Genomic DNA, 27989 nt, shown 5'->3' with positions numbered 1-27989 from the left:
GTTTTCCAGTAGGGATCAAAATGGACTTTGCAAGATAATTTGTATATGGTGATCAAAAATGTTGAGGAAAAAACTGTTATGTGAATTATGCATGCAAACAAAGCTACTTACGGTATACTGAGAAATCAGCAATTAGATAGTAGGTTCCATCAGGCAGCGTAGGTCTTAATCCAACCTCACATAAGATTTCAGTCATGAAGTTCCTCTTGCATTCCATTTCACTGCGCAAATTATCCAACACACAGTCTGGTTTTCCAAATCTCTGAGCTTCATTTTCAAGTGCCACTGCCACAGCTTCCTGTAGTAAAAAAGTGCTGTATAATTAAGTCGAACCAATGCCATCACCACAAGCCCAAACTTTTTGTTAGTTTACAGCAAGAATTAAATTAATGCTTGTGCTACTAGAGAAATTCCCAGTTTCTATAATGACTATATTTTAGGGATGGGTGAAAGTAGTTGAACTTTATCAGATACCTGTTGCAGGCACATTCCACAGTGGGTCAGATTCCACTTTAAACTGTAGGTCCAGTCCTAATTAGTCTAAGGGCTTCCCCGATGGTGCAGTGGTAGTGTCGTTGCCTTGTAATCAAGGGATCGTGGGTTCGACACCTGGTGGAGGCACATAGTGGTTTGGATCCCACTTTAAATTGTAGGTCCAGTTCTGATTAGCCTTGCTGTGCAAAAAGGGGACTTAAAATAACAATCAATCAATGTATCCTAACTGTGCATAAACTAAACTTAGGAGAAAAACTCTAACATTTAATACCACTGTAAAAATGATGTAATGCTCCTTACCAGCTAACTGTAGACCAGGCGAACAAGTCTCTGCGCAAGTAGTGACGCGAGACGGCTCCACCAATGAACAGTGAGAGAAACGGGATTGCGTAATGGGCGACGGGAGTTACCCGATTTCCTCCTTCTCTCTGTAAGCCTTGCAAACTTTTGAAAAGGATAATACCGAACGCACATGGCAAATAGACCATATTTTTGTCTCCAGGTCCGTACGATTGGTTTAAGAATTTCTTAGGGCAATATTAGGGATAAAACTGCAAGAGCAAATTTTGACAAGATGTGCATTTAGCATAAGGACTAAGATCTGGACCGTACGTCCGTACATGCCATGAAATTTCCGCACATGTACGGTCAGGACTGTATGGTTGGCGACACTGCACTTTCACCACTCAATTTTCCTACTCCTCCTCTGCCGATATGCATGACCCTGTTCTACAGTTAGCTGGGACAGGGTATAGTTTTATGAATAATATTCATGGACAAAGTTTTTAAGCCTATTTCATCATGTCATCACTCATCCTCATCTTTGTGATTAGCCAAAAGTGGCAGAAAAGCGAAGTAAAAAAAATCACAAAAATCTATGAAACCTATTTGTAACAAGTGATAACAATTAAGGTTGGTCTCCTCAGAGCTATCTGAGATTAAAAATCTTCTCCTCAGGAAGTTTAAATTTTCACCACCAGGTGGAAATGTGGCACTGAAATCTGGTGTACTGCAGGGTGTGAAATCCCAGGGGGGAATTCCCCAGCTCCTGAAATGTCCCCTCCCCACCAAACATTTCCGGGGGAAGAGTTTCTGTTTTAACAATAAACATAAAAAATTAGTTTGGGAGTCGAATATACTTTACTGGAATAATATCAAAAACATACACAAAGCACGAACAACAAAGAGCTTCATCTCTAAGGACACTAAACCCAGCAATCCCCAGAACACAGAAATTAATCGGACTTGTTATTTGTTCTCCATTTCTCATCGCCTTTTGTCAGCTACCGCAAAGTATATATTTATATTTTAATAAAACTCGTAATAGCATTTAGATGTGAAATTTATGTAGGAAACTGTTATCTTTTTAATGTTAATGTCTCTTAATTTTTGCCCCTCCACTTTAGTCACACAAATCATTGTTGATGTTCATGACATTAGTGGTATATTAAAATCTGCAATTTGCAATCAAATTTTAAATGAAGGATATAATATGCTGTATGTATAGTATATTTTATAATATAATTTGAATATTTGATAATTGACACATATTTACATTATATATGTAGTGTGTGTGTGTGTGCGTGTGTGTGCATCTGTCTGTCTGTCTGCTCCTTCCCCCAACCAAGCAGTAGTGATTTCACACCCTGGTGTACAGTGAACATCATCCTGGAACCATTTATCACACTGTCTTTCACTTCTAAATGGTCATTCACATTAATGGCATACATATTGACACTGCTGTACTCACAAACAAAAAATGAAGTTTTGCATGCCCCACTTCTGGTTGTTGTTATTTTAGTGCCACATATTTGCCTGGTGTTGAAAGTTTGAAGTTTTTTTCATCAGCATTTGCTTACAAATGGCCTTCATAGCCTCTATACCAATTTTTACCACAATATGTTGCTTCAAACAGGCTACAGCAGGCTCTGAGTATAAATATTACCATCCAGAATTTGCAAACATTCTTCATCTTTTTACTCTTTTGCTTTGTGAATAACTTAAGCATTTTTTCACATACACACACAAATGCAAATCCATCTAGTCTTACCTGAATAGGCGTGGGACAAGCCCTAACAGTAAGTATTTGTGGAACAAACAGGTTGTTAAGCATATTCTGTGGGCCGTAAACCCATCCAACTCTCCATCCAGTCACGTTGACTATGTTTCCAAAGGAACAGATGGTCAAGGTGCGTTCCCACATTCCAGGCATGGAAGCTAATAATTGATAAAAGGGCAATTATTTACTTGTATGTACACGTTGCTTGCATTGTAGAATTATTTCTTTTGTAGTCTATGGTTATTTCAAGAATAAAAACACAGTTTTTTGTTGTGAAGTTTCAGGAGAGCACACACTCCCTTCGTCAGGAATTTATTTTTAGTTTCATTAAAGTAAAAAAAAAGTAAAGTGTTCTCCTGTGCTTTGCACCATGCCACACTTTCTTGATCTTGGCTGAAGGTGGGGTGATGTGATCAGCACCACACCCCTGGCTGCCTTTACCTCACAGTGTTTCCTCCAGTTACCCCACTTTATACAATGCTGGGTGGGTGCCAGAGCTTCATGAACAGGTGGAAAAAATCCCCATTCTCCCCTGTTGGGGATCAAACCTGGATCTCTCATGTGGTAGATGCCCTAGCCTAACGATTGAGCTATTAAATATTTTTCACTGATTCTTATTTGTTAAAAATTTTTGATCATTGTTATAACTGCATCTTTAATCAAACTAAAAATAAATGTCTGATGAAGGGAACATGTCTTCTCCTGAAACATCACATCAAAAAACTGTGATTTTATGCTTGTAACAACCGTAGACTACAAGATAAATTATTTTTGGTTAGTGTCTATTTTATCAGATTTTAACATACTGATACATTTTACACTTCACATTACACTTTATATTATCTGCAGACATTAGCATTGGCTCCATAAGGATAAGTGAGGGATGGGGGGAATGGTGAAACCAGCCTGGAAATTGTTAATTTCAAGTTAGTAAAAGCAAATCAAAGTCAATAACAGAGAACTTCAACAGAATAACAAAAGTAAGCCAACATAAATAAATTGAGGGTAAAATGTAGGAGCCAGAGCAGAACTCCATGTTTTCAAATTCTACCACTTAATCCAAAGAATAAATGATTCCATGTATTTTCAACATTTCAAGAAAAAGAAGAAAAGAGAAAAAAAATGAACTTTATGACTAAAATTTTCTCATAACTTCTAACAATTGAATAAGTTGTGTTACAAGGGTTGTTCAAGGTTGACCGGGACTTTTATTTCTGCAGAGGAAATAGGTAGCAAAAGAAACACCAAACTATGTCAGTTTTTCAAAGTATTCTCCGTGCGCGCCGAGGCACTGTTGCCATCGTTCTGGCAGCTCCCGAATTCCTTTGGCGTAGAAAGAACTTGGTTGTTGTCGTAGCCACTGGAGGACATCGTTCCGCAGTGCTTCGTCTGTCGTGAATTTCTTCCCTCCCAGATGATCTTTAAGGGGTGCAAACAAATGATAATCACTTGGGGCTAAATCCGGACTGTAGGGGGGATGGGGCAGAACTTCCCAGCGCATGTCGGCCAGAGTTGTTGTTGTCACATTGGCCGTGTGAGGGTGGGCATTGTCATGGAGAAGAATGACATTTCCAGACAACATCCCAGGTCTTTTCTTGCGAATGGACTTTCGTACAGCACCACTCAACAATGTGGAGTAATACCCGCACTGTTACTCGCCGATTCTCAAGAATCATTTGCTCAACACGTGCCATATTCACTGCAGTCGGGCGAATGTGTCCATGCGCTTCATTTGTCACCAGCTCCCGTCCTTCGCAAAACTGCTCACACCATTCGTACACTCTTGTCCGCGACATCGTTTGTTCACCATACTGTACTTGCAATCGTCTGAAAATCTCAGCTGTTTTCACTTTCTCCTTCACGAGAAATTTGATTACACCCCGCAACTCCACAGCCACAGACACACTGCTTGCCGCCATGTTCGCTGCAACTGCTGCGCATGCGCGAAATACGTCATGCCAGGCGCTAGTTACTCGCGAAGGAATACATTACGTCACCCGCACGTTTCATCATGATCCGGCTATTCATCGATTTTTTACGTACGAAAATCCCGGTCAACCTTGAACAACCCTTGTACATTTAATACAGTGGTGTAGGGGCCCTCGCTATGTCCCATGTTGTCTCAGCCAGAGGGGCCCAGGAAACTTGGCATATGGATGTCTCCTCCGAAATACAGAATTAACTTACTCACAGATGGCAGTCAAAAAGGAAATTCTCTCATCCCATACCTTTATAGCTACGCAGTTTATCACAAACTTAGCCTCAATATGAAATTAAAATAAGCTCAGAGATAAATATCCCACATTGTCCACACGTCTTATGTTTTACTTCAAAGTGGCCTAAACACTCAGGAGGTGGAGCCCAAGGGCTATTATCCCTTTTGCCTTATTCCACAACAGGCATATTACAGTGCTCGAAGTGAAAATTCCTAGCTGTGAATATGCTAGAAGCAAGGATCCTCACATGGATCAATGTGAAGACAATGCAGTAGGTGAAGGAGGATGCTTATGCAAGTTATCCTAGCTGGTGAAAGGGGGGGGGGGGGCTTTATGATTTTTCCTGAGCTTGGGGATAGCACCTCCCTGCATCCTTTACACTCCCCCCTTACACACGCTCTTTGAGCACTGATAATCTATTAACAAAATGGTTCTTTTTTCATGAACAAATCCCAAAGAAATGTGAGTGGTCTATTGAAACGAAATGGCATTAACATCAAAATTCAACACCGTGCTCGTGCAGGAACAACCTTTTTGGGGGGTGGGGGGAGTACCAGACCTTTCAATCGGCATTTCATTGAGTGATAAATTTTCAGTGAATAAAGTCCCACTGCTGCTTTATCATCTTTCTTCCAAGAGTGGAGTCCGTTGCTATTTTCTCGTAGCAGACTGCAATTGACCTTGTGATGCTAGGTCACCATTGACAATCTAGAGGTCCGGTTCAACCCCCAAAACTGGAATGATAAGTTTGCTTGAGAGTATAACTCACTATTAGTATAAGAAGCATAATGTGAGTGGCTCTTTTGTAGAATCAGCCTGGCACAGCCAGGCTTTGGGGGCTGAAGGCGCATCCACCTTAAAGTCCAAAAAGGAGTGCTTACTACTCTTTAATCAATTTCCCCAAACCATATTCATACATGTGTATTATATGTAACCTATTTTTGTAAAAAAATGTTTCAACCAAAAAATACAAATGATCATGAACAAAATATTTGACTGTGTGAAGCCTCCCCCTCCTCCAAAAAATAATACTGTCTGTGCCACTGTGATGAAACAAGAGAAAATATTTCTAATTTCTTCTTCCAGTTATTCATCAGGGATTCAGACCATTCTGATTTAATTTCGAGAAACTACTACACTGATATATAGCCTATGTCGATGACAAAAATGAGAAGTCAAGGTATTTGCAGTAAAACTTAATATGATTTAAACTGGGGGTGGGGGTAGCTTACTATTGTGTGTCTCGATATTTTTTCTTCACTAAGGGGCCCCAATATTATACTTGCAGGGGGCCCAGAATTGCGGTATGCCACTGATTTAATAATAAAATAGAATAACAATGCATTTCAGTATATTAAGTGTAAAAAAATAACGAAAAGCAGTTGAATTTTGAATTTGAATTTAAAATTTTGGGTGCTTCAGCACATAGGCTATTTTGCACCCGTTACTTTATACGGGGTTCAGCCCCTTACCAGAACTAAATTAACATAACTGTAATTTTGTGTCCTAACTAAAATATTAAAATATTCTGACTGGTTAAAAGCTGAGGCTGTCTAGAGGCACTCAGCCCACATAAGGACAAAAGACAGGACAACACACAGAATTATGTTGGCCATAGGGCCAGTCGCCAGAGACTCGTGCAGTCCAGGGTGTACTATGTGGAAGTGAGGTTGACAATTGGGTGTACTACATGGAAGGAACCTTACACCCCAAAAAGCAGTTGACCTAGATGATCACTTATCTGGTGGATCAAGTGGAAGAGTCTCCCATATAATATTATATTAATAGTATTAACAATAATATTGATGATGATGACATTTTTATTATTGATTTATGTTGATAATAATAATAAGTATTATTAGTTCTACTCTCAATTGTATGTCAATAACTACAAAAATTTGTGGTGATGATCACAGACATGAGTTAAAGACCTCAATACAATGTGGTCAATTATTAACTTAATTGAATGATCGGTTATGCTTTGTGCCAAAATGTTTATGAATAAGTAACATTAGTGATTACTACATTTAATTAATTTGTTTTCCAGGCATACATTTACTATCTTATCCAGTAGCATATTCTCCCATGTCATCTGGTATATCACTGGTAAACCAACTTTTTTCATATATACAGGAATTGCCGGAAAATTTGAAGTCGGACTTCTGTTTTTGATTTACTTGGCCTGCATTGGTGTTTTATTTATATTATACCTAATTAACAATTAATAAATATATACACTAAATAAGAGTTGTTGTGGTAAACCGTGTCAAATTCTCAGAATACGCCACTGATGTTATCATCCTTGTCAACTCATAGGTCCTGGGATCAAATTCCGGTCCGGGCATATATGCAAGGCACATTACATCGGCAGGTCCATCAGATCTGTCAATGAAAGAATCCAACAGCACCTAGCAGATGCGAAAAAAGCCCAACCCACTACTGGTCTTGCTAAACATATCAAAAACAATAGCCATAAAATTCAAAAGGTTCAAGTCAAACACACTGCATACACACTCGTAGACACCAATATCAAGGAAACGCATGCCATAATGCACTTCTCGCATGAGCTAAACATCGATAGCGGGCAAGCGCACCACACTTGATTTCCCCTACTACAACAGTTATCGCACAGAAATAGCAGACGACAAAGACCCAGACACACAGTTAACAACAGCGTACCTAGCGGCAGCCAGAGAACTACAAACAAAAGACGCACGCCAAGCAACAGTACAGCAAGTTCCAACGAGGATGGTGGCAGTGGCCACTGAAATTAATCGAAAAAGAAAAAAACAGCTTCATGGATAAAAGTGAGTACTAGTTTCTCCATATTTAAAAACAATGATAAACAGGTATGCCCATAATAAAAATATATAGTGTATGCTTGATTTATTTTCCTTAAGTTCGATACATTATTCCTTAAATTTATGTGATAGTATTTATAAACACTAAGGTCTATGAGATTAGTAGATTTTTTTTACATAATTGACAGTTGTGCCCAATCTATTTTACAATTCATTTATGTCATGCAGCGCTCTTTCTGCAAGATATTGCTTGATTACTGCATTTTTTCTTAAAAGGAGTGATATTTTGTAGCCAAGAAGGAAGTTTGAAGAATGGACATGGAAGTTTTTCTTTGTCTTGTATTATGTCTATGAATTTGTTCATTTCTAACTTGTCTCTCGTCATTATGTAAATAATATATATATAAACATATAGTGAATATAAAGTCTAAATTTTGTTCTCGGAAAAGGCAATTCTGCATGTGGACAAGTCGGCCAGTTTCTCTTCAAGTCACTCATACACGATACAGAAGCTCGTACTGAGAATTTTGATTATTACATATTATTTACTTTTTATGAAATAACGAAGCGAACGTGTAAATTCAACAACGATCTCACAAGATGGAAAAGGAACAAAATTCTGTACTTCAAATTATAGATATTCTTAGTTAGTCTGAGTGTTAAAGAATAGCTTGGGAGATTGCTTTCTTTGCTTAAAAGTAAGAGGAGATTATTGAAAAGGATCATCTCAGAAGTATTTGTGAGCAAAGTGTTGGTAAGATTGTTTATATTAATTAAATTATGAATAATGGCAAATGGCTGTTGCCATTTTTTGCAATGTCCTCTTTTTTAAGACTTTGTCCTCCTTTTTCGCCATGCCTTGTCCTCTTTTTTGAATATATGTGTCTGGTCACCCTAATCTCTAGCTCAAGTGTTACATTTAATTAATAATATGCAACTGTTGAATATTAACATTTATTTAGACCAAAGAAAGTACTGTGTGATGCTGTACATATTTAAATCTCAGCTGAACCTTTAGCCCACACAAGGGTCGAATTTTCCTCTATGATATTTCAAAATCTGAAAAATTAAGTATGCTTAGAATTCCTTCTAGAGCATTCACGTGAATTTTCCTGTGGTTTGCGTTTGCTGTTGTCTAAATATTCTCAATAGCTTTGTGCCATTACGATGCAATTTAATTTCTCAGATTTTGGAATGTCATAGCAATTTTTTGAATGGAGAGGAAATTTTGAAAACAACTGACTTTGTGTCAGTCAAAAGTCCAGCTGAGCCTTAAGAAGAAGAAAATTTATTATTTTTATGTAATCAGTAAATTTAACAAGTAACATCTACTACCAAGAAGAACATTCATGACAGAATGTGAATATTTTATTTATTTAATATACTCACCCATCCTAATATGTTCATTGGGCTCGTAGACTAGGTTTTCAAATGTTTCGTCAGATACACACAAAACGTTCCATTGCTTGCACAGTGCAGAAATCAGTTCCAAGTCCTCCCTGCAGAATGATTTACCAATAGGAACCATGGGATTGTTGAGAATTATCATCTTTGTACAATTATTAAATGAACATTTCAGCAATTCAATCTCGAGCGTCCAATCACTGCATACGTTTATTGGACCACAACTTTTTTTCCTCTGAAATACAACAAAAACACTTGAGACAAGCGTTTCCAAACAAGCTTAACACCATGCTTTACTTATTCCACCAAAGAACGAAAAGTTAATAAAAGTTAGTTCTGAGTCGATACTAACTTTACCGTTTCATAAATAATAAGTCTTCAAGTCATGTGATTCTATCAGACTATTATGCATAAATGTGATGTGAAAAATGTATGGTGGTAATACTACAGGTGTGTAATGACCACAGAAATCTCCCCCCCCCCTAGTTTTTCAAGTGAAATGAAAGGGCATTGCAAGGAGGGGGGAGGGCAGGCAATCCCTGATCAGTCCCTACAGGTGGTGATAGGCTACCTGAAACCATGACTTTTGAATTATTGCAGCCATCGATAGGCTAGAGGTGAGGGAAACTTAAAAAAAATATTCTGCAGTCTCTACCTATTCAACCCATTAAACAGTGATAGAAGAAGGAGAGGGAGTTCTCTCCAGTCTGTGTAGCAGCAAAGAAGGATAAAAATGCAACATGAAAATGAATATCCCATATATTGACTTTTAAAACTTATAGAAACAGTAAGATTGAGTAATCTATCACTGCTAGACCCACTACTACTCAGATCCATGGATATTGTGGATATCCCATCCTGGATATCCATAGGACATCCCATTCTGGATATTCATGGGATATGTGGTATTACGTCTACATGTTATCACAAATTTGACGTAAATATTTTGATATGCATGTAAAGATTCAGTCATAGTATCTAGTCACAATTGAGTTAGCACTCAAACTCTGTTATGCAGTAATAAATCGTACATTAAAAACATCTACCACAGGAATTGCTCGTAGGTGCATTGTCTTTTCAATAAGTCAGCATGCATGCCAAGCAAGTGAAAGTTACCACGAGGCTTTCTTTGTGTCTCATCTCAAACACAACGGCAGTTTGCATGAGAACCTTGCCTTACATGGTAGTGAAGAATAAGCTCTCCTTACTCTGCTTATGCGTGTGAATACATAATACTTTTCGGATGCGTATATGTGAATTTGTGTGCATAAGTGCATGTGTGTGAGTGAGTGAGTGAGTGAGTGAGAGAGAGAGAGAGAGAGGAGAGAGAGAGAGAGAGAGAGAGAGAGAGAGAGAGAGAGAGAGAGTGGAGTACTTATTATAAGCATATGTGTAATCGAGGTCTTCAATATGTGTAAATCTAGTCCAGGAATGATCTCTTCGTATCCAAAGTATGTGCGAAAAATATCAGCATAATGCCCAGATTAGGTACAATTTTAGTCCAGAATATATCCTTATCCACAATAAAATGAAAACATCCAGATAATGTCCCTATCACGTGAAATCATGTCTGAAACATATCCAAAAGTCATCCATAGAATGTCCAAAACACATCCAAAACTGATCCACAAAATGTCCAAAACACATCCTTCCTGGATATCCTATGAACGTCCCCTGGACGGACATATGGATATCCAGGGGACATCCTATGAATGTTTACTGGACATTCCAGGACATCCAGAATTTCAGCACGAATATACAGAAGATGTCTCCTGGATATGTGTGTGCTGTATGGGTTGTTAGATGGGCAACTGCTCCCTCTTCCTTATCACTGTCCCTGATGCACGTGAACTAAACTTATGGTGCAATAGCCAATTGAGGGCAATTAAGAGCAAGTAGCTTTTCATTTGGTTATGCGTTATCAGTGTATCAAGTCCTATCACCACAGCTTTCTGATTTTCGAGAACAGAGTCAAAGGGATATAGGTATATAGTGTCAAGCCACGTTTTCATATTTGAGAGAAACACAGATTTTAAAGTCAAGCAAATCAAAGAAATCCGTGTTTACTCAAAATTTCTTCTGCTGCTTGTACTGTGCAGTGTAACCCATTGAAAAATTTATATTTATCGACCTTCGCAGCATTTCATTTGAAATGTTTTGCAAGTGTGTAATGAAAGTAAACAGCGTGTGGCACTATGTCACAGCAGCATTCCCTTCAATTGTCCTCAAGATGCTGTGTCACACTGAAATTCTTGGAGCTCCAACAGGAATCAAACCTGAGAACACTTGCATCAAAGGGGATGTGTAAGGTGACTTTTAGGTGAGTGTAAAGCTAAATTTTAAACCTAAATGCTCAGAAATTATCCTTTTGAGCAAACACTTTAGGGCAGAGGCAAAAAAATAAAAGAGAACTTGTGCAGGTGGGAGGGGGGATGTTGAATGAAATTGTGTGGATAAATCACCATGTATGACAAACATAAAAGTGAAGGTGGAAACACTACATAAAAGTACTCACAAATTTCATCGGCACTGGTACCAGCTTTCCTCCAGCTGCTTTTATTATTGCTTCGTAATGATCGCAGAATGGTTCCAGGACAATAACTTCATCGCCGTAGTTAATGTGACTCAGAACAGTGCAGTAGAATCCATGTGTTCCTCCAACAGTGACCACCACCTCTGTATAAGGATTAATTTCGTGCTGGATTAGCTGCGAGTAGAGACAGGCTACTGCATTAACGAGCCTTGGGTGACCCTGCAAATTATACAGACGAGTTACATACATATAACTACAAAATAGATGATATGCTAGTAAATAAATATATGAAATGTAGGCTCTATATCCAGAAAATACCAAAGCATTAATGTTATACAATGGTGATACAAAAAATAAATTACACCTGTTGCCATCTCTTGGTAGAATTGTGCAACAAATGAGGCATATGCATGGAATATGTTCATGGCATTCATAACTCCCTGGTTAAACCACATTTGGTACAATCTGTTGCATTTCGCACGCTAGTGATCGCTCGACAGTTTCTGTGCAAATGAGAAACCAGGAAAAAGTCATCTATTAGACAGTGAGGAGCGAAGGGAAGCCAGATGAGAGGCACTTACGTGGACTCTGACGTACGACGTTGTAGTGTAACTCCCATGTGTTTTGTTTGTGTCTGGAAGAAGCTTGTTTTGTAGTGTGGTGTTGAATTTGTGCATTCCCACATATCTTATACACAGTCTGGCTTTGGCTTCCCCCAACATGGGGTTCACTCGGTCTACAGCGGCAGCGTCGCATATTTCTGCTAGAAATGCCAATGATCAGCAAGTGCAGGAAACGTGACAGGTTGTATCAAACACAGTTTAGTCTCCTACATTGCCATAGTGCTAAAAGGTATAACAATCGTACTGTATTGAGTTTTTTATGCACAGGTAGGCTAACCAACAGTTAAAGTGGGAAGTGGGACCCAAACCACTATGTGCCTCCATCAGGCATCGAACCCAGGACCACTTGATGACATGACAAGCATGGGTTGGATTGGAATGTTGCTCCAAGCTTAACATAAGACGAACTGTATGATTTCTGTGGATGACACATCTCAATTGTTTTGAGACTTGTTGTGAAAGAATGGCAGGGTATGGAGCAAATGCAATGCTGTGAAGTAGTGTCAGGAGTTCTTCTAATGTGGAAAACAGAAGGGATGACCACCATGTTGATCAGAGGAGGCAGTGATGGAGACCCATGAGTCAACTGTCAAGAGGCATATGCACGTAATTCCTTTATAGAAATCGTCCAAGATAAGGACTGTCAACATGATGTGTTTTTGTGTGGCTAGTCACCCTGCCATGTGTATATATATATCAGATAGCACGTAAGTTAACAAGAAGTTAAATCGAATCTCGATTTAGCTTGCAGTTAACTTACGTGCTATCTGAGACACTTTCTGTTTGAGTAATTCATCATTTAATTTAGTTCTTAGTCTGATGAAGGCCCTGATACAGGGTTCAAACGTTACTTGTAAAGTGTTTATAAATCTTAATAAACTGCCTTGGTCAGCAACTTAGTGTTTTTTTCCCTTATCTAATCAAAAGCTGAGGCTGTAAAGACATATCTTAGCACACATAAGGATAAACCATAGGACAACACCTTTACAGATGATTATACTTAGCATTAATAATTATACTTCACATTAACATTGCATACTAATGTAGAACTATTGTCACTAACATTCAGAAAATTTTTAGATGATTATACTGTCCAATAGAGTACTGTATGCACATTGGCATATGTTATTTTGTCACTTACATATTGACTTTATTTCTTATTTTCCCATAGACTTCCTAATTCATTTATGAGCGCAATTAAATTTAAAGTCACATAACAATTTTTGATGTTTCCCTTTCTAACAGCTTTGTGCTGATTTTACGCACATGGGCACACCTAATATAATTACTTAAATTCTTAACTTGATAAAGGATTGTTGTATAATAACCTGTAGCGTAACAGCCCATGAGGGCCAGTGCTTACCCATTAACTGCCGGCCTCACTCCCACCAGAGGAGTTACGGGAAAACATGTGGTCAGCACGACGAACCCCCTGGTAGTTGTAGCTTTTCTATGACCGGGTTACGCTACTCATTCATAGCTCCCCAATTTCCTCAGGATGGTGGGTGGACAACAGTCCCATATACAGGCCAAAATCTCAGGACACTCGAACCTGCACGCCTCCCGTAGCTGGAGCCCAAAGCTTGCACCTTAGGTGGCTACGGTGCGGGATGCATTATTGTTTACTTTTATTAACATTTGTTACTTTGCCAACTTCTGTTTTCAAACCAAATGAAATGGAATTTGTGCAGTGCTGCAGGAAGTTAACAATGTAAGAAATACATATTGGTATGTTACGATTAGTACTAATAGCTTCAGTTAAATGCAGCCTATATTCGAAATTGAGAATTATGCAATCAGCAAAATCTTACGTACAAAACCTCTGCCATAATGATGAAGGCGGGGTTCATTGGAGCTTGCAACTTGTTCCAGGCATTCTACAATTTCGGATGGCGGCTCGGTATCTGGAAAATCCTGGCCAACCAGAAGTGCACTGTTTTCCTTAGCTAGAGCTGAAAACTCGAACCTGGGAAGAGGGAGAAAAGTGTGTTACATGATGGACAGATTTCAGCTTAATTCTTGAAAACTGTGAAATTATCTTGCAAGATTGACTGGTGCCTAGTATACCGGGTGTTTCAGGAAAAAAAAATGAGGATACAAAAATTTATTGCAAGTAAAGTATTGAACTTTCGTGAATGAAACCACTCCAGATGAATGAGGAACACAAACTAGTTTTTCTTTCTATTCACTTACAAATGTTCAATGTGCATCACGGGTGACACGGTACATATGGTTTGAAGGGCACATGCTTACGGAGAACCTCCGCGCTGTTGTCTTTGGACATGCCTAGTTCTCTAGCTGCAGTTGCGGTTGATTTTTGTGGGCTGTGCACAAAACATGCTCAGAGGTTGATGAGCGACCAGGTGGTTTTCCTTTACACACACAACCTGTTTTTGTAAACCGTTTGTACCATGCGGTGCGAGTTACAGCTGAACAAAGCACTGCAAATGATGTGAGTGTCGCCTAGTGGCAGGAATGTGAACTCTCAGCTTAACAAAACATACAAGCACAAACTGTTTGCGTTCCTCGTTCGTTCTGGACTGGTTTCATTAGCGTAAGCTCAATACTTTACTTGTAATGTTCTTTTGTAACTCCTCAATTATTTCTGAAACACTTGGTATTATTGGAATTGTTGTAACTCAGACGAGAACCAGAAGGCATCGAGAACATGATAGACATTTACAACTGAAGACGAAACCGACAAAGAGACTTTCAGACTTGGCAGTCTCTTGTCTCGCCTCGTGTGCAAGGAAGCCTTTCTCTTTCTCGTCTCGGTTTCGAAGGTCAAATCCTGGTTTCGTCATGAGTGTCGAAATATATAGGGTCTGCAAGAATTATCTTTAAAATTTCAAGTTTTAATAACTCCAATTCTAAGTCACATATTTACATGCTGTTTGTTGTACATGATGTAAAAACTATAAAGTTTTTCTTTTTTCCTGTTGAAGGTGACTCATTAGTGATTGATCATGTGGAACCCACAGGAGAAAGCACATTGTGTGTCTTGGTTCATCAGACACACAGTCAGTGATTTATCCACACACCCCAAATTTTGATGAACACCCCCTCCAAGCAGAAAAGTGGAACACCCTCTCTGCAGGGGGGGTGTAAATATGGATTTTTTTTATATCAACAATAGATGACAATACTTCAACATAAAGGAACCATTTGTAGCTCTACAAGGAGCGTAGTCCAATGGACCTTTCGATCAACTACTACCAAAGTGTCAAAGAAGGAGGGTGGAATGTTCAACATGGTGATTTCCTGGAAACACCAGCTCCCTTGACAAGGCTTCGCTAGGGAATGGACACTGCCATCTGGAAAATGTCAAACTGACCTCTAGCCCTCCTTCCAGGGAGCACATACCGCACACAGTGTTGACAGTTCAGCGTTTGCATACCTAAATAAAAATTTCTTAAATCCGTTACAGATTTGTAAATTCAATCCCTGAGTCAATGAAATTTACATTTCGTTTAATTTTCTTTTCAATTCTTTCCATGGGCGTCTTTCCCGCTTCCCGGAAAATGAAAGTCAACCAGAAATTATATATTTTTCACATATAATTTCATTTCAGCCATAGTAATATGCGTTAATTATTGCATGAATGTGATAAATTCAAATTTAAGCAATGTTTTTTGAGGAAACAATACTATTACTGGGGAAAATGTCCCTTGTTTGCCCCCCCACCCACCCTGGAAAAATACCTTCCTTGTCTCTTCCTGGAAAAAATCCTGCGGACGTCCATGATTCTTTCATGTGAAAAATGTACGATAAAAGTAAGGGAAGAAATTCAAAGATACAGGTTTGACTCTTGTAGTGAATTGTGTTACTATGGTTAGCAACACTATTTTCTGTAACCTGGGCGAGATGGATGATTTTGGAGTGGTAGAGAAGAGAACAGTCAAATGCCTTAGGTCAGTCTCAGTGTAGCATCTCAGTTCATGTGTTGTCGTTCTACTTAGTGTAACAATGTCTAAAACTTTACTGCAAAATTGGCTGAAGAAGATAGAGAAATTGAAACCAGACAGAAAGAAACCGAAAGTGGCGAGTAGAAAAGCAGTGACACTATAATGTAGGTATAATTTCTTCCAACGGATATTCATAAAGTACCCCCCTGGGTTCGATACCTGGCGGAGGAACATAGTGGTTCGGATCCTGGGTGGGGTGTCCTACAGATAAAACGGTGAAATGGAAATTGATACGATATACTTTGAGAATGGAAAATGAGGTTGTTGAGAGTAGATTGGAACCCGCAGGATTGAAGCAATGAACAGGGAGGTGTAGCCAGACGTGATGAAGAACAACTTACATAATTTTTAACAAAGAGAAGACAAAATTTACCACGCACATTACTACAAAAAAGCTATCACAAGCAAGCGTAGCTGTTATATGTATTAAGTTGAGGAACACAGAGAAGGGTAAGGGAACATTCGCCATCATGTTCCAGGGGATAGCTAAGTTGACGATCATGGGGCAATATGAAGAACACTTTCGAGATAAATTAGGATCCTTGTAGACATTGTCGTAGATTAGGCGGTTATTGCCTCTTTTGTCCCTCCACCATGGGCGTCCGGAAGGGGGAGCCATGGCCCCCCCCTGGAAAATGAAAGTCAACTAAAAATTATATATTTGACACATACCCGTGCGTCCATTTCGATCTGCAGCCGAGAGATCGGGAGAAGCGTGGCGGGCGGCGCTGGCGGAGATGCCGACATTTGCGGCCTGTAATGCTGGCTTATTTTTACGGACATATCCAGACATTTATATAAATATTGCAAAACGAGCACTAACCTGGGTTATAATTCATCATCTGTAATTCATCCAAGTTCTGCAATTATATACACAAAAAAATACGCTTTAGAAGTGACGATAAGAGTCACAGATAATAAAACATTTTAATCATAGTTTTGACCAGCAACGTCCTGCTTAAGTTTATATCCTTGAAAGAGTTTTGTGTCGATGGGGATCGTTTGGAGGTTTCGAATGTGCAACACTGTATCAAGATTACGCTGCCGACGAAACCATTAAAAGTCAATGGTTTTCGTGAGCTTCCTCGATGAACTCGATGAAATCGGGGCAGCGTTAGAAAGTTATCCAAACAAACCTCTACGCCGTGTTTCACAGGAGATGGGAGTGTCAAAATCATCAGCACATACAGCCACTAAGCTACTAAAATTAAAACCATACTCTTATAACACAGGTTAGTGCTCGTTTTGCAATATTTATATAAATGTCTGCATATGTCCATAAAAATAAGCGGGCATTTCAGGCCGCAAATGTCGGCATCTCCGCCAGCGCCGCCCGCCACGCTTCTCCCGATCTCTCGGCTGCAGATCGAAATGGACGCACGGGTATGTGTCAAATATATAATTTTTAGTTGACTTTCATTTTCCAGGGGGGGGCCATGGCTCCCCCTTCCGGACGCCCATGGTGGAGGGACAAAAGAGGCAATAACCGCCTAATCTACAACAATGTCTACAAGGATCCTAATTTATCTCGAAAGTGTTCTTCATATTGCCCCATGATCGAAATGGACGCACGGTATAATTTCATTTCAGCCACAATAATATGTGTTAATTAATGAACGAACACGATAAATTCAAATTTAAGCAATGTTTTTTGAGGGAACAACATTATTATTGGGGAAAATGTGGCTTTTTGCCCCCCCCCCCTGGAAAAAGTACCATCCTTGCACCTCCCTGGAAAAAATCCTGCGGACGTCCATGCCCTCCACTATGGCCTTTTAATGCTAAGCTTTCTACGAAGAGGAAGTCAACTGTCCTTGTCCCCCCCCCCTCCAGTTTTCGCACCTAATCGCCGCTACTGACTGTAGATTAAGATGTTTAAGTATTACCAAACAAATTGTCCATCACCATGTATATTCTCTTTCCTTCTCTCAAAACGCCAAACAAGCTGCTGACAAGTTCTGCAATAGCACGTAGGATGCAACAGAAAATAGTTATGGGCAATATGCCAGGTAATACTTGTGCATCCCACTATTTTAACTGCAACCCTGAAACTGGGTGAATGTGAATATAATTCAATATATCAGTGTTGCCAAATAGTAAAGACTGACAAACTGTTTGTTCCTTGAACATTACACGGAAACGAGATTGAGAATCTGATCAGACTGTTTATATCACAAGAAACTTGCACAACTACCACCAAGTCTTACACATTAACCTTTTGCCTTAGTACTTAGTTCATTGCAATTGAATATATTTGAACTTTGGAAGAACAAACTTTACCACTTGCCAAGATGCACCAAATTGTTGATCGTCAACTTGCTCACCAAACTTCAAATTAAACTTATTGTCAACTTTTCATATTGCTCCTATCGGATCAAAGGATCATGCATATCTCACTTTTCTTGATTGTTCGGGAGAGCATGTTCTTTCTGTATCCCTTGAGTGTTATACTTATTTTCTGAGTAAAGTCGACATTCATTAAGAATATGCCATCTTAATCGTCTCTCACGCCTCTTTGTCTTGGTAAGGACGATGCAGGGTTCTTTTTCAGGATACTGTGTAATTTGTAGAAATTTATGTACTTTTCAAAGTCTCTAACAGTGGTAATTTACTTCTTGCTGTCGTTATCATCCAAAAGTCAATTCTTCTTCAACAACCATCATGATAATTATCAACATTGGCATGCAACGTATTGTAATTGCCACAGACTAGTCCCGATAAAAATGAATTCATATTGACTGCTTCGTCGACTTATCTTATCTTCCCTTACGTTGGAACTACGAGTATATAAATTAAACTAGAAACTACTACAGTAACGGGGCCTCCCCCATGGCGCAGTGGTAGCGTCATTGCCTTGTAAGCAAGGGGTCCCGGGTTCGATACCCGGTGGAGGCACAAGTGGTTCGGATCCCACTTTAAACTGTAGGTCCAGTCCCGATTAGCCTTACTGTGCATAAAGTGGACTTGAAACAGCAACTCAAATACTACAGTAACGCCGCTCTTATATCCGGCGCGGGAACCCCTTTATGTCAGAGACCCTCAGTTGCCGCGTTTACCTGCGAAGGAACTCAAACAGCCAATTACACTCACCACTTGGGCAAGAACTGACAGTGTTAAAAATCCCCCTCCCCAAATCAGCCATTAGGAAAACAGGATTTTGTCAAAATAACCGTTCTGCGCTGTGATTAAACACCAGTTAGTACGGCGACTCCACTGTAAATATTTTCATCAAGTCATGAATAAATAGGTACTATCATACTCACAAATAATTATGTTCAGCGCCTGAACTGAAAAATGTTACTGGGGGGATGTTTGGCCAAGCCTTGAAGTTAGCTGGGGAGCTGCTCGTATGGTTTAACATGACGACAGTGAGGCAGCTGGGGGATATAATGCAAAAATTTTGCTACATAGGGGGATACTAAAACCCCCACATCCCTCCTCACTTCGAGCACTGATTAGGTTAACTTTAAAACATATAAATATTTTCTAGTACTTACCCGATGTTGATATTTATGCCTTGGAATCTCTTGGGAAGCTTGAATTTATCTTGGTCATCTCTTTCTAAGATTCGTGTGACACCTTTATCGTCTTTGCCACCTCCTCCAGTAGAACATGGCTTAACTTCCGGTTTAGAAGAACTAGCTTGAGGACAAGAGGGAGCAGAGCCAGGTGCAGGCGGTTTCTCAAGAGGTTTGGCTTTTTCCGCAGGTTTTTCCTGAACTGGTACAGGCGTAGGTTTAGCACAAAGTCCATCGTCCTTTTTAGATTTCGATAAATCGCAAGACTTTTTGTCTTTGGCTGCACTGGAAGGGGCACATTTTGTGCCTTTGGCTTGAGATGATGCAACAATGGTGCTTCCTTTACCAAAATCAGACAACTTTTCTTTCATATTAACATCTTTTTTATCTTTAGATGCATCGCATGAAGATGCCTTTTTGTCTGTGGCTGGCTTTTCGACTTGACACTTCTCTTTGTCTTTGCCTTTATTTTTACTGCTAGAATCGCATTGAGCGGAAGAATCTGAAGACTTGGAACCCGAACCTTTAGATGCACAGGATATGGCATTGGAAGATCTTGAAGACATATGTGACCCAAAATCTTTGGAAAGAAAATTTGTTGCGGTCGAAAATTTAACATGCATCTTCTGTGGATTCACAAGATGTTTTCTGGTAGATGTGATATTCGCATCTATTCGGGGATAACAACGGATTGTTGATTCTTTACCAGTATTCGGACAAAATAATTTGGTACTAGCAGAATTTCCGGAAAGTTTTGTAGGGTGTGAACCAGGAAATCTAGCTGGACACGTTTTTTCTGAGGGATCAGTCTTAGGTGTATTATGCACATCGGCAGAACCTTGATCTGCTTGAGGAGAGTGTGTAGCTGCAGAATACTTTACTGGCGGGTCTCCCGTAGTCTCTAAGCTTTTATCTGACGATTTCTTTGAAAGCACGTCTTTGGATCTTTTCCCTTTTGATAACGAAGTGATCAACTCACTAATTTGATTTCGAAATTCTTTCTTATCTTTATCTTTTAGTAATGAACTTATGGATGATGTAAGTTTTACGTAGACGTCTTTCCTACTTAAAGCCTGACTGCTAACTTCCGACGATACTGAAGGCTCTGAAGTATTTGCAGCGACATTCGAAACAGGCACGGTTGAAGTGTCTTCAGCTAAGGACGCTTTAATGGTCGTATCTTCTACATTTGATGATGGCATAAATGTTTTAACTGGTTTTGTTGAAATTCTTGAAATAGCACCCGTTATATTTGAACTTGCTATACGAAATGGATTTGTTGTAGGACACTTTGAGTATGTGTTAGGTTTACGTTCACGATATCTTTTAAATCGTATCATTCTGTAGTATGCATCTTTAGGATACGATTTAGATTCTTCAGTTTCTCCTCTTGGCAAATTGAGTTTTGGAAATGAAGCTGATTGAATTTCAGATTTCGTGTTTGACTGAGAAAAAATTGCGTTTTGCGCAGCATTTAAAGGAAACTCTGAGTTCATTTGTGCACTTAACGATACTGACAAGTTTTCCGATGATTTTTCGCTGGTGATACCAGGCGATGTTGCAAAAATATTCAGTGGCATAATTCCTTTTATATCGTCAGTTTTATGAGGTGGACAGTACGGTTGCTCTAAGTTAGACGTTACAGCAAAAGGAGTGCCATATGAATAAGAGAAAGGTGACGCATCATCGACTTTGTGAGGAGGGCAGTAAGGCGTCTTCAAATTACCTGACATGTAAATGGAAATACCTGGTACAGAAGATGTTGGACTGGTTGCTGGTATACTACTTGCAGAAGAGGAGCTTGCCGTGCCGACTGATTTTCCATCGAAGTTGTGCGCCTTCAGACCACATATTTTATAATTAGAAACACTTGCGAAGATGGAGCTTCTAGCAAAAGTTGAATCGTCGGTTGATAGAGATTCTGCTTCGCAAGCCTTGTGTGGAGGATAATAAGGTGCTTTCAAGGTACTTGTGTTATAATTCGATCCACTTGCAAAGACAGAACTTGCAGTTGTCGATGAAGACACAGTCATAGAAGGCGAGTCCACATTGTCAAAAGCCTTGTGTGGAGGACAATGAGGTGTTTTCAAGGTACTTGTGTTATAATTCGATCCACTTGCAAAGACAGAACTTGAAGTTGAAGATGAAGACGCAGTCAGAGAAGGCGAGTCTATATTGTCAAAAGCTTTGTGTGGAGGACAATCAGGTGCTTTCAAGGTACTTGTGTTATAATTCGATCCACTTGCAAAGACAGAACTTGCAGTTGTCGATGAAGACACAGTCAGAGAATTCGAGTCTACATTGTCAAAAGCTTTATGTGGAGGACAGTAAGGTGCTTTCAAGATATTTGTGCTATAATTCGATCTACTTGAAAAGACAGAACTTGCAGTTGTCGATGAAGACACAGTCAGAGAATTCGAGTCTACATTGTCAAAAGCTTTATGTGGAGGACAATAAGGTGCGTTCAAGGTACTTGTGTTATAATTCGATCCACTTGCAAAGACAGAACCTGCAGTTGTAGATGAAGACACAGTCAGAGAAGGCGAATCTACATTGTCAAAAGCTTTGTGTGGAGGACAATAAGGTGCTTTCAAGGTACTTCTATTATATCTGGATAGAGTTGAAAATATTGAGCTTATCAGAGTTTCATCAGAAGAAACGGAACCACCTTCATCACTAGCTTTATTAGGTTGACATTGAGGTGCATTGAAGATAGAAGTCTTCTGACCAGAATCGCTAGAAATTGTTGGCGTAGCAGTAGATATTGCTGTATTTGGCAACATTTGCTCTATTATGCTAGCCGCTATTTTCTTCGGTGAAGAATTTGTTTCTTTCATGTTGCACATCCCAATACCTGAATCTTCTACAGTCTTAGTTGTATTTTGTTCGTGAATCGGTCCTCCAGTTTCCGCCGAGTTGACGATTAATCCTTCATTATTTTGAGGCTTATTTCCTTTCGTGGCTCCAGGATTCTTTATTGCACAATTTTGTGACTCACTTTTAAGCGAGTCATGTGATGGAGGTGTATTGGCTAGGTTGTTTGAACTAGTAGAAAGGCCTGCCCTTGTAACTTGAAGCTTTCCTGCAGACATCTGGGTAGTCTGTTCTGCTCCATGTTTCAAAGCAATCTGGAAAAGCTCTTTGTTTCCGCTTGCAAAACCTCGTCCAATAGCATGCAGCATCTGAAAAAAAAGAACACAATAGTCTATTAGGAATTCTGCACTTTCAGCGAGGAACACTTTATATATGTACCAGAGGTGTATATTCGGGTTTATCTAGGCTATCTACGAAGCCCAGACTCAGGGAATAAAATATAGAAAAAAATATCTATCAGAAAATGTGCATAAAATTGTTCATTGCAATAAGAAGATGAACCTGATTTGTTAGAAGTTGGAAACATTGCCCGCTTTCTTTGAATTCGCGAGACAGCTGGCCCAGCTGGCTGGCAATTCCACGGGGGTGACGGTTAAGCCTGACAGGGCTCCGATCAATGTTACAAACCAATTTTTCCCACCATGTAATTTCCCCAGGATCGGGGAATTGTGGAGTCAAACTGTTACAGGAGCGAGAACAGGGTTGTATATGGCGGGGAAAAACCTTCTGAACTTCCTCAACAGTCTGGGTCAATGCTGCAAACAATTTTTTCCCAGCATGTAATCTTCCCAGGAATGGGGAATTTTGAAGCAAAATTATCGCGACCAAAGGGGAAAGTGTCATGTGGCAGGGACAAGAACATCATTGAACGCTTGCAGAGGAGTTGAAAAAGAGGTCGTTGACCTTCAAACAACTAGATACAGTGGGGAGTAGAAAATTGTTGGCTGAGCGGAAATGGTATACCGAAATGACAAGGACCAGTTCTAGTCTAGATCGCGTTGAGTGGTCTTGGTGCGTGGAATTTATTTAGAGGCAGCGTGTGAATACAGTAGTGAGGGGATTGTATTTTTGTGAATGATATGTGCTGTGTGTTGTGTAGTGAACTGAAATGAGGGACATAGTTAACAAACTGTCTTTTCGGCTTACGAATGACGATAAGCTCCAAATCGTTGTGGATTTTTCTTGTATGTCCACTCTATGAACAGATAAACTAATGGGGATCGGACCTACAGTTAAAGTGGTATCTAAACCACCATGTATCGAATCCGGGACCCCTTAGTTTCAAGGCAACGACGTTATTACTGCGCCAACAAGGAGTAGCCGAACTTAAAATCATGAAAATAGGTAGGTTGAAATTTTTTTTTCTCGTATATAGGCATACATAATATTTCAGAATATGGGCCTCTCATTTATGCAAATAAGAATGAAATTGTGGAAATCTTTTCCTTACTGACAGTGTATATTTCCATGTTTTATTTATGAGGTATATATTTTTAATCACAGAGTCACATCACTTCAACCCGCCACTCCAAATGAGTTAATATAACAAAAACACCCCCACCAGCAAATCTTTGTCCATTCGAACACTATGATATGGTGCGATAGCACAGGTTCTTAACCCAGTATACGTCACTGATATTTATGTACATACACTTCAACAAACTACATGGTGTGGCAGAATGCAGTCCTGAAATTTATTGTCCAGCAATAGTTTAGGAAACTAAATTTATGAAATATGAAACTCAGTCCTGCCTCCCACAAAAAACCTTATATACTGACATATTTTTATATATCTGAAATATACAAGGGATACGTTGACGTTGTGATTGGACGTCCGTGTATGTATCAGGATTGCAAAGGATAATTAAAAATCTGATTATGTTGTCAAGCTTGGCGTAAAAACAATATTATTAAACTTAACATTTGAAGATCAGAATGGACTCTAAGATTTTAGACAATTTCAAGTATTTAAATCAATATAAACTCTTGTCCTTCAGTGTAGCAACGATTCGCACCAGTGAATAATAAAAAAAGAAACATCACCTTTTCACTTTTGCTCTTCCTTGGTGATACCGTATAATCTATAATGTGTGTTTTAGTATTTTTTAATTTGCTAATTTTGCATTTCCATGTTTATTATATTTTAAATTACACCAGAAACTGCAGCAATATTAATATTTGTATTGTTCTTTAAAAAGCAGTATTTAGGCGATTCTCTACGTGATGCACGGGACATTTGCACATGGTTAAATGAGTCTGGTATGCTGGTTAATTGATATTGCACTGATCTTTCATATTCATTGTTTTTAATACTGGGTGGTTGCTTACCATATGCCAAGAAATAAAATCCTTTCTCAAATTAACAATGCAAAATTTAATAAAGAAGCTCTGTGATGCAAGGGACTCAGAAAAACGTGTGAGAAGCACAAAGTTGTTTTTAATTGATTATTTCTGTGATTTGAAGAAGTTTCAGGGTACCATATTTAGACATAGTATGCTAAAGACTTTGTACTACAATATGCAATGAACAACATTTTTATATTTAAAAAAAAACAACATTTTTTTAATATTTTCTTTCCTTGTGTGACGCACGGGACATTTAATATGTGATGCACGGGACATTTCTCTCCCTTATGTTGTCACTGCACTGCAGGTGAGTCTGTCTCCATAAACTCTCTCAAAAGGTGGCAACACTATTTTTAAAGTATCTCAAGGACAAAAGATTTGGTATTTTAAGCCTTTAAGAAAAATTACTTTATAAATATATTCAACTATATCTTATTCAATTCTGCATAATGGTATTGCAGATTTGCAGATAACAATGTAGGACTAAACTTTTGTATCCTAAGGGCCTTCCCGATGGCGCAGTGTAGCGTCATCGCCTTGTAATCAAGGGGCCCCAGGTTTGATACCCGGTGGAGGTACATGGTTCGCATCCGATTAACCTTACTGTGCATAAAGTGGACTTAAAGCACCAACACAATCACTCAATCCTATATCCTGTACATTATTTACAGCTGCTTCAACATTCCATGGTGAATGTCAGATATATCTTGTGTGCATGCTTTAAGGTAAAATTACTGTTAGTTGCTTTGTTGGTGCTCTGTATGAAGCAATTGATCCTAAATCAGAGACCATCGCCAATATTGATGAAGTTATATGTTCGAAGGAACGAACATCTTCAGAATTCAAACGTAAAAGGCCTTGTTTTGCTAGAACTTGGTTGCAAATACAGAAAAACATTAATGCGGAAGTATTTTGCAACTTCACATGGGAAGGAAGTAGATGGAATCAGCGGACAAGCGTAATCACTTATTCGTACTCATGTAATGAGCAAAAGTAAATCTGCACCAATTGAACAGACTACTTCGGATTTTTCAGAAGTAATTAGAAATCTGATGTCCAAAACTAATTTTGATAAAAGCAGAAGCATTTCACGAGAGAGAAGTTGGGATGAGCTCAGCCAATTGTAGGCACCAAATCTATACATAGCATGAAAGCTGTTCAAGGTAAATATTTATATACCCCTGAGAACGCAGAAATTCATGTGAATGGGAGTACAGGCTGCATCACTGGTGACTGGGACATAGTAAGATATGACGACGAACACTATCACGGTGGATTTGCGAGAAAGGTTGCTGATGATTATGAGATATCCGTAATGGTGAAGGCTGGTGATACCAAACACTTGACCGTGCCCTGTGGCGAAGTGGTTAGCACATCGCGCTACGATACCAGGAGATTCGGGTTCCAATCCCGTCTTGGGCATGTTTCATAATATCATCTCTGATCTCCATCTTCGCAATTAGCCAAAAGTGACAGAAAAACGAAATAAAATAAACCAAACCAAATCAAATTAAATCAAACCAACTACTGGAAGTAGCCTTTGAAGACTAATAAGTTACTTTACCCAACCAAGCAAAAAAGGCCTCCTCTCATAGTTAATTCCTGAGGACAGTTCAAGTTTCAAGATGTTATGCTTTGAAGTATGATGCACGGGACACGAAAACTATTTGCACTGGTGTCTCAGTGGCTTGAATGAAATTGTAATAATTGCATTCCCAGTACTTCATGCTGTGTATTGAAAGTATGTTTTAGTTTCGAAACATTTTTCTACAAAAAATTCTTTTTCCACAAGAAAAAATAATAATATTGCGTGATGCACGTGACAAGGCCACGGAGTACTTTAAAAATGCCAGTTTTGCAGTGTATTAAAAGACTAATTCGTTTATTTCCATATTCAATATTTGATAAATAAAAATAATTCAAATATGTTAATTATATATACATCTATTAAAATATATCCGTACCTGAGGTAAAGTTTTAGATTTTTGAACTTGTAAATTGACCTACAACTTTATTTTTTAATATTTTCTAATTATTTACCTGTTTTTTTGTTTTTCATGATGGTTTGGATTCTACTCTACCTAAATACCATGAATATAAAATTAATATTACAACTTCGTTATTTGATATTCTGGTTTCACTTTTCAGAGAATTGCACATTTGTTTTCTTGGTTGTTGTAAATAATTTAAACGTTCACATGTATGATTATTCTTAATAAAATGTTAAAATACTGACCAAGGCAGAAATGTATTGTATAAAAAATATATACACTAAAAAGGTAATGTTTCCACCCTCTAACAGGGTCTTCTTCAGACGAATATTCACACTAGATCACACAGATCATTCTAGTGTGAATATTCGTCTGAAGAAGATCCTCTTAGAGGGTGGAAACGTTACCTTTTTTAGTGTATATATTTTTTATAGAACAAATTTCTCCCTTGGTCAGTATTTTAATGTTTTATTAACATGGAAGCAAGGCTTAACAGTGTTACAATGATTATTCTCTGTATATCTTGTTTTGTAGCACTTAGTTGGAGATTACTCAGGTGTGTCTGAATTGATCATCCATACAAACGCATGAAAGATAAAAACATATCAATCAAAGTTACCTTTTAAATAAGCATAATGTACAGTCACAAGCAGGGCTACTATTCGAGGAGTGCGACTCGTATAACAGCACAGGGCCTCGCAGTTCCATTTTTTTTGTTTTTAATCTTTAGTAGTATGGAGGGGTCTACGACAATTTTGGTGCCCGACCTTTTAGTGCTATTTAAACATCTTGGTGCGGACATTTTGGCGCAAGGTAATTTTGGATTCACGAATTTTGGTACCTGGTCATTTTGGTTCTAAATCTTTGATGTTTTTCTTTTTCATGCCTTTTCACCTCTGGCTTCTATCGTATCGATTAGCCACAAGTGGCAGAAAAACAACGCTAAATAACAAAAATCGAAAACCTCTGACTACTGGCATTAACTTTCACTTTTCAATGACTATAAATACTGATTGTGCGTTACTTCCTCATCACTTTGTTAATGAGTAGCTCTCAGGGTGGAAAGAAACAAATTCATGATGGATTTTCGTACTTAAAAGAGGCAGAAAACGATAAATGTTTACTGGATTAAAGGAACACCACTTCGGAGTAATCAGCAGTCTG

The 27989-nt window shown here is 38.8% G+C and overlaps 1 protein-coding gene and 1 non-coding gene across 2 annotated transcripts in view; one reads left to right on the top strand and one right to left on the bottom strand.

The window, feature by feature from the left end:
- LOC146005384 (uncharacterized) overlaps window positions 1–27989 on the bottom strand; it is a 56843-nt gene that overhangs the window by 12571 nt on the left and 16283 nt on the right. Inside the window, exons 2-7 of the mRNA XM_083144608.1 lie at window positions 19594–22796; window positions 13947–14097; window positions 11491–11727; window positions 8961–9210; window positions 2546–2712; window positions 112–298 (exon numbers count right to left, since the gene is read on the bottom strand). Of these exons, the coding sequence (XP_083000734.1) occupies window positions 112–298; window positions 2546–2712; window positions 8961–9210; window positions 11491–11727; window positions 13947–14097; window positions 19594–22796 (4195 nt within the window). The remainder of the gene's footprint in view (window positions 1–111; window positions 299–2545; window positions 2713–8960; window positions 9211–11490; window positions 11728–13946; window positions 14098–19593; window positions 22797–27989) is intronic.
- Window positions 18917–18991, top strand: TRNAT-UGU (transfer RNA threonine (anticodon UGU)). Its single transcript has one exon. It is a non-coding gene; the product is annotated as a tRNA-Thr (tRNA).

The sequence above is a fragment of the Lepisma saccharinum genome, chromosome 23, assembly GCF_977018435.1.
Source record: "Lepisma saccharinum chromosome 23, izLepSacc3.1, whole genome shotgun sequence".
Taxonomy (NCBI): domain Eukaryota; kingdom Metazoa; phylum Arthropoda; class Insecta; order Zygentoma; family Lepismatidae; genus Lepisma; species Lepisma saccharinum.
This window is presented reverse-complemented; position numbering and strand designations above follow the sequence as displayed.